This window comes from Corylus avellana, chromosome 6, assembly GCF_965113065.1.
Source record: "Corylus avellana chromosome 6, dhCorAvel1.hap1.2, whole genome shotgun sequence".
NCBI lineage: Eukaryota > Viridiplantae > Streptophyta > Magnoliopsida > Fagales > Betulaceae > Corylus > Corylus avellana.
The window spans coordinates 21,733,007-21,750,236 of record NC_142495.1 but is presented as its reverse complement, the minus strand read 5'-3'; the positions used below and the strand labels follow the sequence as shown (position 1 = coordinate 21,750,236).

The 17,230-nt window shown below is 36.8% G+C and overlaps 2 protein-coding genes across 3 annotated transcripts; both read left to right on the top strand.

Moving 5' to 3' along the window:
• Positions 1–6,116: 6,116 nt before the first annotated feature.
• Positions 6,117–11,701, top strand: LOC132176222 (uncharacterized). 2 transcript variants are annotated; one of them, XM_059588366.2, is made up of 5 exons: positions 9,989–10,042; positions 10,142–10,399; positions 10,496–10,601; positions 10,717–11,333; positions 11,544–11,701. In XM_059588366.2, exons 1-5 carry the CDS (start codon positions 10,026–10,028, stop codon positions 11,551–11,553), a joined length of 1,008 nt encoding a protein of 335 aa, XP_059444349.2. In that variant the 5' UTR covers positions 9,989–10,025; the 3' UTR covers positions 11,554–11,701. The 2 variants fall into 2 exon arrangements, 1 of the variants encoding a protein (XP_059444349.2); XR_015912746.1 differs by lacking the exons at positions 9,989–10,042; positions 10,142–10,399; positions 10,496–10,601; positions 10,717–11,333 and adding an exon at positions 6,117–6,248.
• A 634-nt stretch (positions 11,702–12,335) lies between these two features.
• On the top strand, positions 12,336–14,522 carry LOC148585023 (uncharacterized). Its single transcript, XM_088517927.1, has 6 exons — positions 12,336–12,466; positions 12,616–12,849; positions 12,939–13,031; positions 13,119–13,220; positions 13,326–13,845; positions 14,361–14,522. Exons 1-6 carry the CDS (start codon positions 12,365–12,367, stop codon positions 14,405–14,407), a joined length of 1,098 nt encoding a protein of 365 aa, XP_088374053.1. The 5' UTR covers positions 12,336–12,364; the 3' UTR covers positions 14,408–14,522.
• The last annotated feature ends 2,708 nt before the right edge of the window (positions 14,523–17,230 follow it).

The window sequence follows — 17,230 nt, the reverse complement described above, 5'->3', positions numbered from 1 at the left end:
AGGAGGCTCTAAAAAATAATAAAGATGTATCAAAAGTTTCTTTGAAAATTAGAAAGTTATACTTTATATCACCATATAAATGTTGGGGTCCCCTAATTTTCGCATTGACGTGGATTGATGACTTGGAAAAACATTTCCAATAAGACATTAAAGTCAAGTCGTCTTTGGATATGATGAGCCAGAGTTCAACTTGTTTATTCTTCTTTCCGATCAACTAAAGTGGATTAATGTGGTATAAAGTTTTGAATTTTTTGTATTGAAAAATGAAAAAGTTTTATTTTGTAGTGATTTTTTTATTTAAATAGAAATAAAATGTGAAAGATATGATATAAAATGTTAATAATATTATATAAAAAGTTATTAATGTGAGAATGTCTTCATGTTTATTTATATGGGAAAAAGTGGCGTGAACAGTAAAAAAATGACAAAATGATTTGCTAACATTCCATCCATTTTTTTAACGGAGATTCACGTCAACGCGGTTGTACTAGATGAATCTTTAATATTTATTGAAACATTAAAAAATAAAAATAATTTTAAAAAAAACATTAAGACGTTTTTTCTTTTCATTTCTTTGGCCTTTTTCCCCATGGTTACTTTCTTTCTATGAACCACATAATTTCCCCTTAAATCCGACCAAATGGAGAGGATCCTTCTCGTTCATTCTCTTCCCTCAACATTAAATGCCAAATACCGTTCTCTTTCATCTACATCTATTGCGGAAATGGATCCTCTCCATTTCAGCTACATCTATTGCGAAAATGGATTCTCTCCGATTCGGAAATGGATCCTCTCCATTTTGGAGATGAGCCATTTAGGCAAATTGGTGTAAAAATGAAGATAAAAAATATCCTTATATTTTAAGAGAAGAACAATTATATCCCACTATTTTACCTAAATAGCTTCTCTCGATTTCATTTGAAATGGAAACAATCCATTTCCATCCATTACGGTCCGTAATTTCCAAAAAAAAATCTCCCTACTCCAGACTTTCAAATTTGATCCAAACCATTCATAATTCTTACAACTCCATATTTTCAAAGTTTGATACACCAAGGGTCCACCCAACCGACTCTCACAATTCCGATTTTAAGGATAAGGAAAAACAGTAAACCCAACTCAGATAGAAGAGCTTGGAGAATGGATCGTAATATAAATCACTAATAAGATGAATAATTTGTTTTGACAAAGTTAGAATGTGCAGAACAAAAACTGTAACGGAAAGTTGAACTGAATTCAAGAGAAGACAACAAAAAGAAAAACGAACCCTTAGTTGTTGAAGTAATATGCCCGTTAGTTTTGATATTTTCATAAATATTGCAATGTTCATTTGAATAAATATTATTAATTCATTAGATATGATAAGTGCTATTATATATTAATCTTGTGAAGTTGTTGAACCCTATCTATATCCTCGTGTGTTGGTGGTATTCTTTTTTATAAGTTGTTGAAATCTAATATTTTTCCTATCTTGAAGTTGAGAGCTCTTCTTTGGGGTTCAATAATTATGATATGGTATGGAGGGGCTGATTGCCGTGTTTGAAGGCTGAAGTCGGTGGCTAGAGTCAGTCTTCTAAACTAGGGACCCTTCCCCTTAGTTTCCACTCTCATATGAATTGGTGGTCCATTTTGTTACAGTGATGTGCCTCCATTTATTCCAGCACCTCCAGACTTTTTTGTTTCCAAATCTGTGTCACCTTAAATGGAAAAATGACCTCTACTGCTCCCCCTCCCTACCCAAGTCAAGGAAAATTAATTGTCCCCTCCTTGTGAGTCTGTGACCCTGTCCAGAGGCCTATCCACAACAACCATAATTGTTTTTTTTTTTTTTTTGTTTTTTACTTCTTTGTTATACTTTTTTCATAAACTTTCTCATCAACTGAACCAAGAAAAAAAAAAGAAAAAAAAAAGCATTTAAGTTATTTGTTAAATTATACCATCTTTCCCTGTGAAGTTTTTATTTATTTTTATTATTAGTTATCTATGTCATCGTGTGTTCTTGATTGGTATTCTTTCTCATAAGTTGTTGTAATCTAATATTTTATGTATCTTCAAATTGAGATCTCTTTCTTGTGGTCCTTATTTGGTCTAATAATTATTGCACGGAGGATTGATTGCCGTGTTAGAAGGTTGAGGTGAATAGCTCGTGACAGTCTTCCGAGCTAGGGACCCTTCGTAATGCGAGCCTAACTGAGGAAGAATAGGCATTATTGGTGACATTTCATGTTATTATTTATTAGTGATCACATTGGCATAAATTGTGAAATAAAATTTTCCTAATTCGAACGTTTATTTTACCAAAATCATCATGAACTATAAAAATGAAAATATGTACGAATTCTATTCCAATTAGTACTAGGTTTTCTTCCTATTTCAATTTGCTCTGGGTTTTCTAGTAGTTTATATATAGGAACTACTATACACAAAAATGTAAGGATTTCTACATTAGAATACCATGTGCTAAGAAATGTAAGGATTTCTACATTAGAATACTATGCGTTAGGGTTAGTCTCTTTTAAAGTAAAAGGTCGTGCATTCATTACATCATAGATTGTGAACAGTATCAATAAGCTAATCAAAGGTTCTGGTTAAGGAGGTACACTACAAGAATATTGTCGAGCTAGGAGACTTGCGTGAAGCTTCTTGATCTGATAGAGTCTAAGATTTGCAAAGAGTTGTAAGTTTTCATGTACCTATAAATTTTCTGGGTTTGGCTACTCTTAAGAGGTTTTACTTTTAGAGAGTTCTCTAAAGAGTTTCCTTTTCGTCACCAAAATATCTGTGTCGGGTGATTTATCGCTTTAATTATTTTTGGCGATCGATTGCTGCATGATTCATATTTATAATTCTACTATATTTGATTAAAACACCTATTCGCCCCCCTCTACATGTGTTTGGATTCTAGTGTGATTTTTCAAAGGATATGAGTATTTAATTTTTAAGAGTTTGAGATTTATTTGTATTTCATAGTGGACTTGAACCAAAGACAATCAACTTAGGGGTAAAGTTGGGGTTAGTCAATGTTATGGAGTTTTTACAAGACTTCATTTATATACATATTTGAACACCACAACCATAGATGACTTTTAAAATCATTATTGGATTAAAATCCAATCATCTCATATCCAATGGTTATTTTAAAAGTTATATATGGGTGTGGAAAAATGGGTGTGAAGAGGTGGGAGTAAATGTAGCATTACTCCTCTTAAAAAAAAAGTAGCATTACTCCAAAGGCCTAAGTTAATGGGCTTGGGTCAACTTATACGTATTAAGTACTATCTTTCTTTATACATTCTCATTGTATGATTCAACACTTATAAGTGCAGTTACAACAATTTGCCTAATGGTTAAACCATCTCTTTGAGAATACCAGACCACCCATGAAACAGTTTGATGTGGTTCAACTATCTAAAACAACATGGTAGTGTGCCAGGCATTCCTCAATTTTTATTTTTTATTTTTAATTTAAATTTGAATCCTTACTAGGTATAATATGCCGTCCTCTAAACCTCACTCTGAAAATATGTGATGAATAATGCAATAAAGATGAGTGCCTGAATTTTCAAATTGACAGCAATGTGCCTCCACGTTTGTAGTTGACTAAGACTACAAATTTGCTTGCAAAATACCGTTCTCTTTCAACTACATCTATTGCCCCTTTGAAAGAACCATTCATTTGTCACCCTTGATTAATCAATCCCCTCCAATATTGAATCTAAATCCTTGTGCAATTAATGCCCACCTGCCAACACACATTTTCCAACTGAACCCTTTTAATCTCAACCTTCCAATTGTTCCAAATTTAATCCAAACTATCCATAATTCGTATAACTCAAGACTTTCAAAATCATTAGAAAATATGTAATGCATTAAAAATGAATACCCCTTAATTTCCACTCTGACACGGATTGGTGGCCTCAATTTCCACGTTACAGTGATATCCCCACCCAAGGTAAATTAATTGTCCCCTCCTTGTGACCCTGCCCAGAGTCCTATCCACAACAACTATAATTTTTTATTTTCTTTAATTTTTTTTTAAAATTTCTTTGTTATACTTTTTTCATAAACTTTCACATCAACTGGACCAAGAAAAAAGAAAGCAATTGAGTTATTGTTAAATTATACCATCTTTTCCGTGTCAAAAGATAAAAAGTATATAAGTTTAACGACGTCACTAAAATAGACTAACGGTTAGGAGTTAGAAGCTAAAATATACTTTTCCGTAGAAAATAATAACAAACTATCTACTAATACTAAGTAAGTAAACTATCTACTAAGCAATTAAGCCTTTAACATCTTTAAATAGAGTAAGGTTAGGGATTATGGGTTAAAATCAGTAATTGTAACCACTTAACACTACAAAAAAAAGCTCATTTCTTCACGTGTCAAACAGTAACATTTTTTTGGCACGTCAGTAAATGCTGACGTGTTAAAAGTAGCACGTCAATAAATTATTTACTGACGTGTTAAAAGGTACACGTCAATATTTACTGACGTGTTGAAAACAACACGTCAGTATTTACTGACGTGTCACTTTGGCACGTCAGTAAATTTGAACCAAATTTAAATGTGACATCATTTTAAAATTAATAAATAATTGGCTGATTATTTACTGACGTGTCAAATACTGACACGTCAATATTTATTGACGTGTCAATTTGACACGTCAAGAATTGTTGACGTGTCAAAATGACACGTCAACAATTCTTGACGTGTCATTTTGACACGTCAACAATTCTTGACGTGTCAAATTGACACGTCAAGATTTATTGACGTGTCATTTTGACACGTCAACAATTCTTGACGTGTCATTTTGACACGTCAACAATTCTTGACGTGTCAAATTGACACGTCAACAATTATTGACGTGTCAAATTGACATGTCAAGAATTGTTGACGTGTCATTTTGACACGTCAACAATTCTTGACGTGTCAAATTGACACGTCAAGAATTACACTATGTAAATATAAATAAATACATATATATATATATATATATATGATCCCAACATTATTAGGGTAATTTAATATTGTACAGTATGATCGAATTCCAATTAACATTCAATAAAATTAATTTTTAGAAAACAAGAACCGACCAGTACTTTAATATATATTTTTCTGATGCGTCGCATGTACGGTAACCCATTCCATTTGAACATTCAAAACTTAAAAAAAATTCCAACGGTTAGCCATATTTTACTCGAGATATCATATATATAGCAAAACCATGCAAAATGATATTTATATAACATGAATTTAACGTGCATGCATGGTTCAAATTATAGTAAAGGATATATATATATATGTACGTATAACATGCATTTTTCTCGATCTCGTTCATTTAATTGTGAGACACCAAATTTGGTATTTCATTAATTAAAATAATTAAAGTAACAATATTGGTGATCGATGATATTAACGTTTTGACAAACACACACACACAGACATATATATATATATATATATATATATATATATATATCATGTACGCTATATATCAATTAGGTTTTAGCCATGCACATTAAAATGAAAATTGTTGTTTGTAAGATTAATTGCACTATATATATATATATTCATGTACATCAAATAAAACCAAATACATGAGAACTCAAATGGAAATACAAAAGAGGAAAACATAAATTATATTAGTATTAATATAATTAATATATTATATTATAAACATATAAACATGTATATATATATATATATATGCTATATTCAAACTAACGTGTATAAATATATTATAACATATATATATATATATAATTAATTAATATAGATAATATATATATATATATATATATATATAAATATTTCCTGACGTGCCTATGTGGCGCGTCAGGAAAGTGCGTTGGGAAGGCCAGCGCCTGCTGGCCGTCCCATCGCACGCACCTGCAGTAGTGATATTTTTTTTTTTTTTTTTTTTTTTTTTTTTTTTTTTGATTTTCCCTCCCCTGGTGCTACCACATTTGCACGCACATACCCCCACCCAGCTCGTCTCTCTTCTCTCCCGCCAGCCCTGCTTTTGTTCGATCTTCTGCATATCTCCTCTCTCACTCTTCCTCATTTTCTTCTACTTTCTCTTCATTTGCTCCGGCCGTGATCAGCTACAAAAAACAGACCGGAGCGCCGTACGTACCGCTCTCTAGCTAGCTCACTCCCCGTCGCCGGCCACCGCCTCCACAGCGTCGTTGCCGTCTCCGGCGATTCTCCGGCCGAATCTGCTCCTCCATCTCGATCACCTGCAGGTATATATATATATATATATATATATTTTGTTTTATTTTATATATGCTATTGTTTTTTATTATTGCAGATTAATATATATATATATGCATATATTGTGTTGTATAAAATTGTTGTTTTATGTTGTTTTATATTGTGTTGTTTTATTATTGCAGAGTATAAAATTGTTGTTAATTTTATGTTGTTTTATATTGTGTTGTTTTATTATTGCAGAATATATATATATATTTGTGTTGTTCTACATATATTGTTTTATTTGATATAGTTTTTAGGTAATATATATATATATATATATATATATATATATTGCAGAATATATAAAATATATACATTATGTTGTATATTGCAGAATTGTATGTTTCATTTTGTCATATATTCGCATGATGTTTCAATAATGTATGAGATTGAGTATTTGTGAGCTTGTAATTGATGTTACATTTTTGTTTTTTTAGGAATATCTATTAATTAATTACTTATTGTACGTTGAAAATATAGATGCATGCAAAATGATGTTTCTTATGCTAGGTAGGTTTTTCTTTGTAAATATAATTGTTTTTTAAATATAATTACTTCACAAGGACCTGGTACTTGTATGCAAGACCAGTGTGGTTGGTACGTGAAATTATGAATCTTACACTGTCCCACTTGCAAATTATAATCAGCCCAGAGAAAAAAAAAAAAAAAAAAAAAACACATTTGGAGGAGATTATGAAGTTTCTTAGAGGATTTCATAGGAGGAGATAGATTAGATATGTAGATGAAATATGGACCTACTGGTTGAAGGTGTATTACAGCTGTAATGGTGGTTGCACGTCCCTTCATTCTAACCCCAATTTTATGTCTTTCTTCCATTTCTTTTTTGGGTTTCTCTGCCAAAAATTTTATATATAGTCCAAACCCCACACGTGCCCACACATCCAATCCACAGATTAGATTTATGATAGACCCTCCTTTCTTTTGTGGTTAAATATATGCATTAAAAAAAAAATAGATAAATTAGGGTGGCTCGTGGTAAATGATTAGAATATGGGAAAGTTATTACAAATTGATTTATTAGAAAAAAAAATATTTAAATAAAATAGTTCAAATTGTAATATATATATTTTTTTGAAAGTCAACTTGTAATATATATATTTTTTTGAAAGTCCCCACCAAAGAAAATGCTTAAATTTTGGATCAAGTATTTTTTTTTTTAATTTGGTTTTTGTAGATTAATTATAATAGATAAGGGTTATAAATACACCCTTCAGTACGGTTGAATGTAGATACGCATGAATATGTATATATTTTTGGACATAAACAATTTAACCCTATACGAGAATGTATAGGTTTATATTTCTAATGTGGTTCAAATATTTAGGTATCGGTTTATGTTTATATACATGCATGTGCTTGAAAGTATGTATACAATTTGTAAGTCTTATGTATTTATTCCTAACTCATGTACGTAGATAAAAATGGACAAGAGTTGGATGACAAAGTCTAGGGGTACGAGGGAATACAGAGACGGGTGTAGAATGTTTGTGGAGTTTGCAGTTAGTAACTGTAGAACCCTTGATGGATTCATCTATTGCCCTTGTAAGGTTTGTCGAAATAACCGGCGCCACCCGCCGGGTTTCGTATTCGACCACTTGACAGGGGGAAAAGGAATGATGCCGGAATACACACTTTGGTTCTATCACGGTGAGAAGCATGTACAGGGTCCTGATACCGGGTCTAATTCCAATCGCCCGGCCTCAGATGCGGGTGCATGTGCAAATCAGGGTGGAGACATGCACGGAATGTTGCGTGATTTATTCGGCATGCACGAAGTAGTTAGGGAAGACAATTGTGAGCCTCAGGCCGTAGTGCAAGGGGGTGAGGAAATTGTGACCGAAGAAGCCGCTGAAGGCGATGCACTAAAGTACTATGCCCTTCTAAAAAAGGCGGAGAAGCCACTTCATACTGGGACAAAACATAGCAAATTAAGTGCCACTGTTCACCTGTACAACTTGAAGTGTGTTGGTGGAGTTAGTAACTCGATTTTCTCGGCTTTCCTAGAGTTCATCAATCAGTTGCTACCCGAGACTAGTGAAACTCTGCCAGTTAATACATATGAGGCGAAAAAGTTTTTGCGAGACATGGGACTAGGCTATGAGAAGATTCCAGCGTGCCGTAATGACTGTATGCTATTCTGGAAGGGCAATAAAGAGTTGGATTCATGTACCGTATGTGGAGAATCTAAATGGACGGAAGCAATCAATTTAGATGAGGACGGTCAACCCATATCATCGGGCAAGAAACGTCCGGTGAAGGTGTTGCGGTGGTTTCCACTCATACCACGACTACAGAGGTTGTTTATGTCAGAACATACAGCACGCTTTATGAGGTGGCATGCAGAAGGCCGCACTAAGGATGGCGTATTGAGGCATCCAGCCGACGGCTTAGCATGGAAGTCATTTGACAATTTACATCAGGAGTTTTCAGCGGATAGCAGGAATGTAAGGCTCGGACTAACCTCTGATGGATTTAATCCATTTGGGAATATGACTACATCGCACAGCACTTGGCCTGTAATGGTTGTACCCTACAACTTGCCTCCTTGGATGTGCATGAAACACACATCTTTTATACTATCATTGATTATCCCGGGCCCAAGTTCACCTGGAATGGATATAGATGTCTACCTTCAACCCTTAATTGAAGAGTTACAAGAACTATGGAATGTAGGGGTTCGCACATATGACGTCTCAAAGAAAAATAATTTTGTTATGCGAGCGCAGTTGATGTGGACAATTAATGACTTCCCAGCATATACAGATTTGTCTGGATGGTCTACCAAGGGTGAGAAGGCATGTCCGTGTTGTATGAACTCGACATGGTCAAAATGGTTAAAACATGGCCATAAATGGTGTTATATGGGGCACAGGCGATACTTGCCCATGGATCATCCATGGAGACGAAACAAAAGCACATTTGACGGCAACGTAGAACTAGAATGTGCCCCTGATGTGCCAAGTGGAGATGAAGTCATAAGCCAATTAGAAGGGATGGTGTTTGGGGATGAGAACGCCGGTCAGGCAAGGGAGGCTGAGAAAAAAGAAAGAAAAAAGCAGAAGACGAATAATGGCCATGTAGTGTGGAAGAAGAAAAGTATTTTCTTTAGGTTGCCGTATTGGAAAGATAATTTATTGCGGCATAATCTTGATGTTATGCACATAGAGAAAAACGTCATGGACAACATACTTGGTACAATACTGGACATTCCAGGGAAAACGAAGGACAACCACGCCGCCCGCTTAGATTTGCAAGAAATGGGCTTGAGACGTACACTTCATACATTTGTGGACCCGCAGGATGGTAAGACCTATTATCAACAAGCTACCCACACGATGTCCAAGGATGATAAAACACATTTTTTGAAAGTGCTACGAAATGTAAGGGTGCCCGACGGATATGCCTCGAACATTTCTCGTTGTATACGACTTAAGGACCGTACGATATCGGGGTTAAAAAGTCATGACAGTCATGTACTGATGCAGCAGCTTCTACCTATTGCATTGCGTGGTTCACTTCCAAGCAATGTGGTTAGACCTCTTGTTGAGATGTCCACATTCTTCAGGTGCCTATGTTCAACAACATTGACCGAACAGGATATTGACCGACTACAGTGTGACATCTGTATCACGTTGTGCAAGATGGAACAAGTTTTCCCCCCCAGCTTCTTTACGAGCATGGTTCATGTGGTCGTGCATCTTATCCGTGAATGCCGACTCGGTGGACCTGTACAGTATAGATGGATGTATCCGGCAGAGAGGTAAAATTTGTTTACGGATATTTTTCTATTTTTTGGTTTCAGGTGCCAATACATGACAAGTACTAACTAAACTGAAAATATGTATTGGTTCATATTTAGGAGCCTTGGAGTATTCAAATCTAATGTGCGCAACAAAGCGGCTCCCGAGGGCTGCATTGCGGAGGGCTACATAGCAACTGAGTTGGTGACGTTTTGTTCGAGATATTTAGAGAATACACCAACCTTTCACAATAGGATACAAAGAAATCTGGATGGTTCAAAGGGAAATGGAACACGAGTCCGACTCGACCGAATCACAATGACACAGATACACCGGTATATTATGTTCAACTTGGACGAGTTTCATCAATTGCGGATGTAAGTAGAGATCTTTTGTTGGTACATTGCATGCTCAATGAACTTGTGACAATATTGCTCGTATTGAATTATAATTAACATAATTTCGAATTGTAGGATGCACATAGATACGCTTAGGCGATCATGCAATAGGGGACGAACAACAGAGGCTCAGTTGGAGACCCAACATTATGACTTGTTCTGCGAGTGGTACCGTGACTACGTAAGAATGATGTGATGTTTACCTTATCACAATTGTCGGAGTTATTTGCGTGCAATTTTTAAAATCAACTAAAGCTAGTAACCGTGCGTTTCCATTGTACGTAATATATTCACAGGTCGATCAATTGGACGAGCGATCCAGGAATGAACTTGGTGACAAATTGGTAATGCATTGTAGAGGGCCGAGGGAGGCAGCAGTCAGATACAATAGATATGTGGTTAACGGCAAGCTGTTTCGCACTATTGCATCTGATGCCGGAAAGAGGACTCAGAACAGCGGGGTGTGTGTGCCGACTCTTGATGGCGACACGTACTACGGGAAGTTAACGGAAATAGTTGAGGTTGAGTATTACGACAGGACTAAGTACGTTATGTTTAGGTGTGATTGGGCAGACAACACGAGGGACAAGGGGTACAAGGTGGATGAGTATGGTATAGTACTTGTCAACTTCAAAAACCTTGTCCACACGGGAGACCTGGTTTCTGATGAGCCGTATGTGCTAACTTCACAAGTTGACCAGGTATTTTACGTACAAGATGATAGGTGCCCAGATTGGGCTTGCGCAGTAAGGACCAAGCCTAGAAACATATACGACGTTGGTCAGGTTGAAGGACATCAAGATTCATGTGTCAATTACCACGAGTGTGAGCCTCTTATTTTGCCCAGAAATGTTGATCACGATCTACAAGATCATATCGAATACGTCAGACACGACTTAGATCCAACCGAAGCGTATGTATAGTAGTATAATTAATTTTATATTTATGTTTTGATTGGTAGTTGTTCACTACATGCACATTACATCAACACACTTAATTAAGCTGTGCATTTGCTAAAATCTGATATATATCTCATGTAGCACTATTATTCATGCATACTTAATGTAGTAAATATTTCATACATTGTTTAAGAAATTAATTGGGTTTGTGGTGTTTTTTACAGGGTACCATGAGTACAAGGGGGAAGAGGAAAGCACGCAGGGGCTCGTCCGCAGTGCGGCAGTCTACGTCGCCTGGGTCTCCGGCAGTCCAACTTGATGACAGCGAGCAACAAGACGTTGCTCAGCTTCTTGGGATACAGGAAGGATATCGACCAGTTCTTCCAGGTACGATGGAAGAGGAGACCCCTGTCCATGCTTCATACACTCGGGCAGGCATGGCCCAAACCGGGTTTCGGGTTGATTCGTACCCGTACAGCGAGTTACGACAGAGTTATGAGGGCGATGTCGAGCGGCTTTACACCCAGCATAGCGCAGGTACGCCCGACTGTTTTTTTAAAGATTCAAAAGATTGAAAGTTTCTAACTATATTGGTGCAATATCAATTATATTTAACTACAACTACAATTTCATAGAATTCTAAACATTATTAAAAACTACAAAGCAGGTCTGGAGGACACTGAGACAGAGGCCCAGGAACACATGGCAGGTGGGGTACAGGCCACAGATGACCCGCAGCCCACCAACCCTGCTCCCGACGCTCGGTTACGCCCTCGGCAGGTCCGGATCATAAGTAAGTGTATATACTTTAATGTCGTTGTTGATTTGGTTTTAATTTACTTGTTACCTAGTATTGAATTCGAAATAACTTACCTAACTAATTTTTAATTTGTTAGGTACTGATTCTGAAGGAAACACCGTTATTGAGGTGTTTACCATTCTTGATTCGCACAGGCGGCCGGGAGTCCCCCCCGGCAAACGGATCATTTTGGAGTACAATGCATCATGCCAGCCCGTTGGATTTAGTGCCGTGCGGTTCAGACGGATGACCGGAGACATAGTTAGGAGCGGAAATTTCGTCCGAATACCAGACGATTGGACGAAGGTACCGGACCGTACCAAGGAGGATATTTGGGACGCCTTGATGGTATGTTTTTTAATAATAAGTTAAACACTAGTAATGTATATATGTATATATACACTCTAAGTACGCTATATATATGTGTGTTTAGTAAGTAAATGCATATACACATATTTTATTTTATTTTTTAATTTATCAATGTTGAACTTGTGCAGGCATACTTTTTCGTTCCACCCGAGTACAACTTGGAAGCAGTAAAAAATGAAGCATTTAAGGATATGGGCTCCAAGCTGCGGACTTGGAGGCACGAGCTCAAAAAAATATGTGCCATTACGGAGGAAGATACGCCGGACACTATACGGGCAAGACTGGGGGGACAGACGCTAGGCGAGTACAATCCCGTCGATCTGGATATCTTATTGGAGAGATGGTGTACCCAGGAGAATAGGGTAGGTCATGAGTTAAATTCTTAGTGTTGTGTACTGTCATTTATTGTAATTGTATTGGTATTAACATATTAAAAGTGTTAACTGTGTAGGAGTATGCGGCGAAAATGAAGAGCTTGCGAGCATTAAATGATTCACCACATTGCACCGGATCAATGAGCTATGCCAGGTTGACACAAGAGGAGGTACGTGTGTAATTTATCCTATATATATCTAACATTATATCGTATTGATATATTTAAAAATAAATGAATTACCTATTTTAAATGCAGGCCGAACGTTTGGGCCATCAACCCACTCGTGCACACAATTATGTCAAGTCACACACGAAGAAGGGCGGTGGATATCCGAATGATATTGTGAAGGAGAGATGTGTATGATATTCACTTTTCATATGTTGTTTTGCTTGTATATTTGATAAATTATTTGCGATTAACAGTTGTGCGACCCACTGACTCAATAATTAATGTGACATTCAGGAAAAGATGAATGAGCTTATACCCACCGACCCTGCAGCATCGTCTAGCATCACAGAAGGAACGGTCAGGTGGGCGCCAAACGACGCATTCGCCCAGGCAATGGGAAATAAGCCTGAGTATGCCGGTAGGGTTCGGATGGCCGGACCAAATATTCTGCCTGTGCGGGGGACCATACACTCATACTATACACCGTCACAGGCACGGTCAGGAAACGTCAGGTATTCCACGATATCACAAGACACACTTGATAGAGCGCTTGACGCGGAGAGGGCGAAGCACAAGGAAGAGATGGATGCGTTGTTGGCCGAGAACAATGCGCGGGTAGCCCAGCAAGTGGCGGAGCAGATGGCTGAGAACAATGCCCGGGTAGCGCGACAGGCAGCTGAACAGGAGGCTGAACGTCAGGCAAGGTTTGACGCCCGTTTTCGCCAACTTGAGGAAATGATCCGGTTTCACACCCCACCAGACAATGCTTCCCCACCCTTTGCGATGGTGCGATCGTCGGTCGACAGTGGATCAGGTACTGACTTTTTTTAATAGTCAATTTAGTTTTATAACTGTCCCTATATATATATATTTAGAATTTGGATATGTTGTAGTCATTCTAAATAATTAATGATGTTGTAAATCTTGCTTAAATTTGGTTTATATATCATGGTTGGTTTGGTGATGGATGTGGGTTAGAGTTTTGCTGGTTGAGATAATTATTTAGAGTTATTCATGCACGTATAAATGGATATAACTGCATGGCACGAAGCAATACATGCATATCAATATCATCAAGACCAGTTCTTCATAAACTTAATTTTGTAACTCTAAATATAAATAGATATAAATGCACTCAATGCTAGGGAGGGCGCTTTCCCTTTGTGTTTATCATTTCTTCCATTGAACCCCCAACATTAATAACCTATATGGAAGTTCTATAATTGTATTCGGGCTCAATGATTGTTTGTATTATCATCTAACGTTAGTGGATTTTATTTGTTTGGTTGTTGTTTTATTGGTGAATATTGTTTGTTTTATCATTTGCAGGTAATGGACATCGTCGAGAGGATGCTATGGATGTCAATGATCGCTAGTCTGGTCGAGAATTTGAGGCTATTCACAGTTGTGTATAAGTTGATGTAATTGTATTTGTGTATATTATGTTAGTATGTGACATTTTTGGTGTGTTGAAGTTAGTTTATATATATATTTGTGATTGGTGTATATATATTATGTTATTTGTGTTATTATGGTGTGTTGAAGTTAGTTTTGATGGGTAGTTTGTGATTGATGTTAATGGATATGATGTATGTTATTTGATGGAAAAATTGTATATTATTTGCATGGTTTTGATGGATAGATTGAATATCAGGTGAACCGTAACACAAAATTCGGGTATAGTCCTGAAAAAAATCACAAAAAATATAGGGGGGAGGGAAAAAATCTGGTTCAAAACGAACCAAATTTGCCGACGTGTCAAAAATTGACACGTCAGTAATTACTGACGTGTCAATTTTTGACACGTCGGCAAATTTGGTTCGTTTTGAACCAAATTACTGACGTGTCAGTTTTTGACACGTCAGGAAATTCCTGACGTGTCAAAAACCGACACGTCAAGAAATTCCTGACGTGTCAGTTTTTGACACGTCAGTAATTTCCTGACGTGTCAAAAACTGACACGTCAGGAATTTCCTGACGTGTCAAAAACTGACACGTCAGGAATTTCCTGACGTGTCAAAAACTGACACGTCAGTAATTTCTTGACGTGTCAGTTTTTGACACGTGAGGAATTTCCTGACGTGTCAATTTTCACACGTCAGAAGATTTACTCACGTGTGAAAATTCAGCACGTCAGTAATTTCTGACGTGTCAATTTCGACACGTCAGGAATTCCGATTTCCTGACACCAACATTCTTCACGACCGAAACACGTCAGGAAAGCCCCGTCAGCAAGATTTACTGACGTGTCAGGTCGTCCGACACGTCAGTAACCATGGGTCAGCAAAAAATGTGTTTTTTGTAGTGTAAGCGGTTAAGCGGTGGTTATATATATAAGCGGTTAGTGGTTAGCAATTTTTTCAAAACCTAAAACACAACTAGACTGGACTCATAATAGTATCATAGATGTCTCAATAATTAACAAACTAATTATTATCACACAAGGAAGAAATACTAGAAACGGAACTAGCATGAGCCTAACATTCGTGACAAATTTTGATTCTTGGGAAAGAACTGAAGAAGGATATACGACACACCTCCTCAGCAAAAACCATCAACCTTCTCTATACTATTTCCTTTGATGCAAAAGCTGAGGTTTCATCTTATCAACAAAGATCAACGGTGAATAGCATAGTTGGTTTCAAATAACTCACACCCGAATATGCCTAATTGCAGTTACAAATCCAAAAACTCGAGTAACGGCGTTCGCTGGGTGGAGAGGGGGTTTTAAACTTTTAGACGTGGTTATTTAGAAAATCTGAAAGGCTTTTGTAGCCCTCCTAAACAGGGGTTCCTTCTCTCTCTCTTGCTCTAATCCTATGTGTTTTGTTTAGAAAATTTGCACATGGACAGTTACTATTTATTAAAAAATAATTAAATTTTTAATATTCTTATTTTTAGATCATATCACTCACTTTTTATTATTATTCAAATAAAAAAAAAGTTTTTAATAAATTTCTTAATTAACTCGTGAAAACCAATAACACCCTCAATGTTTTATTTTTCATTTTTAACTCCACAGAATTGCTTGTTAAATTCTGTGGACGGCCTGGACACTATTATGAAGACATGAGCAAGAGAGAGAGAGAGATGGAGAGGGAGAGTGAGACTCAAATGCAGCAAACTTGTTGCATTTGGAAGATGACCCACAGTCTTCAAGACTTTGATGCTGCTAATTCTACTCGGACGAGAGAAAGAATTTAATTGACCATATTTACCAAAAAAAAAAATATTATAACATCACATAATCCTTCAATATATATATACATTGTTAGTTCTTGTGTTGGCTTAATTCAGTTACAAAATGAAGATGCTATTGTTCATGGGCTCAAATACTGATATAGAATGCTCAGAATCCAATCTCCACCGTTCATAATGTAGATTCATGTGCTATGAACGTCTCAGAAAAATTTCAGCTCAATCGGACCACAAACGCCCATCAATCGGAGCTGTTGATCAAGACTGGACAGGCCGGGTCCGGACCGCAATTCCCCGGGTCCGGACCTCATTTCCAGAAACTCAAATTTTGCTCCGCAAAGCCGTGTCTGGACAGCCCATTAACATGTCCGGACACCCTGTAAGTTTTAGGCCCAAAAACGTGATTTTAAGTGGGTTAGGTCTAGGGTTTTGTCGGGAGTATATATACATCATTATAGAAGAGAGAAGGACGAATTTTCACCCCCAGAGAGTTCGTGTGAGGCTGTGCTTGAGTGATTATTTAGTTGTGAGCCAAATTGATTCCTCTTAGAGGATTTTTGTTAGTATTGATTGTGTGCTTAATTGAAGTCTATCGGAAAAGTCCGATAAAGGAGAATCACGTTGAAGAAGATTGTGAGCGAGGAGACAAGTTGGAGGCTTGTCGATCTTACAGAGTCAAGGTCTTGCAAAGGGTTGTAAGTGTTCCTAGTGTCTGTAATCTCTGGATAATCTTTGTGTGTGATTGTTCATATTTTGGTAATTGTTTGCTTTGATAAATATCCGTTAATTCCGCATAAAATTGTGATATTTATTTGTTTAGAGTTTTTCAATTGGTATCAGAGCGGGTTCACTCCGTGAAGGATTAAATTCCTGAGTGTGATCTTTGTTTCTTGTTTAAGATGTCCTAAACCCTTAACACTGTGCCTAATTTTGATGGATCAAATTATGGTTATTGGAAATCCCGTATGAGATTTTTCTTAAAATCTATAGACCTTTGGCAT

Excerpts from the sequence above, each read along its gene's own strand:
- LOC132176222 (XM_059588366.2), top strand. Across the intron at positions 10,400-10,495 it reads GAGTTTCATCAATTGCGGAT|GATGCACATAGATACGCTTA; the intron begins GTAAGTAGAGAT and ends TTCGAATTGTAG. Across the intron at positions 10,602-10,716 it reads GCGAGTGGTACCGTGACTAC|GTCGATCAATTGGACGAGCG; the intron begins GTAAGAATGATG and ends ATATATTCACAG.
- LOC148585023 (XM_088517927.1), top strand. The coding sequence starts at position 12,365 with ATGACCGGAGACATAGTTAGGAGCGGAAATTTCGTCCGAATACCAGAC. Across the intron at positions 12,467-12,615 it reads ATATTTGGGACGCCTTGATG|GCATACTTTTTCGTTCCACC; the intron begins GTATGTTTTTTA and ends GAACTTGTGCAG. Across the intron at positions 12,850-12,938 it reads GGTGTACCCAGGAGAATAGG|GAGTATGCGGCGAAAATGAA; the intron begins GTAGGTCATGAG and ends TTAACTGTGTAG.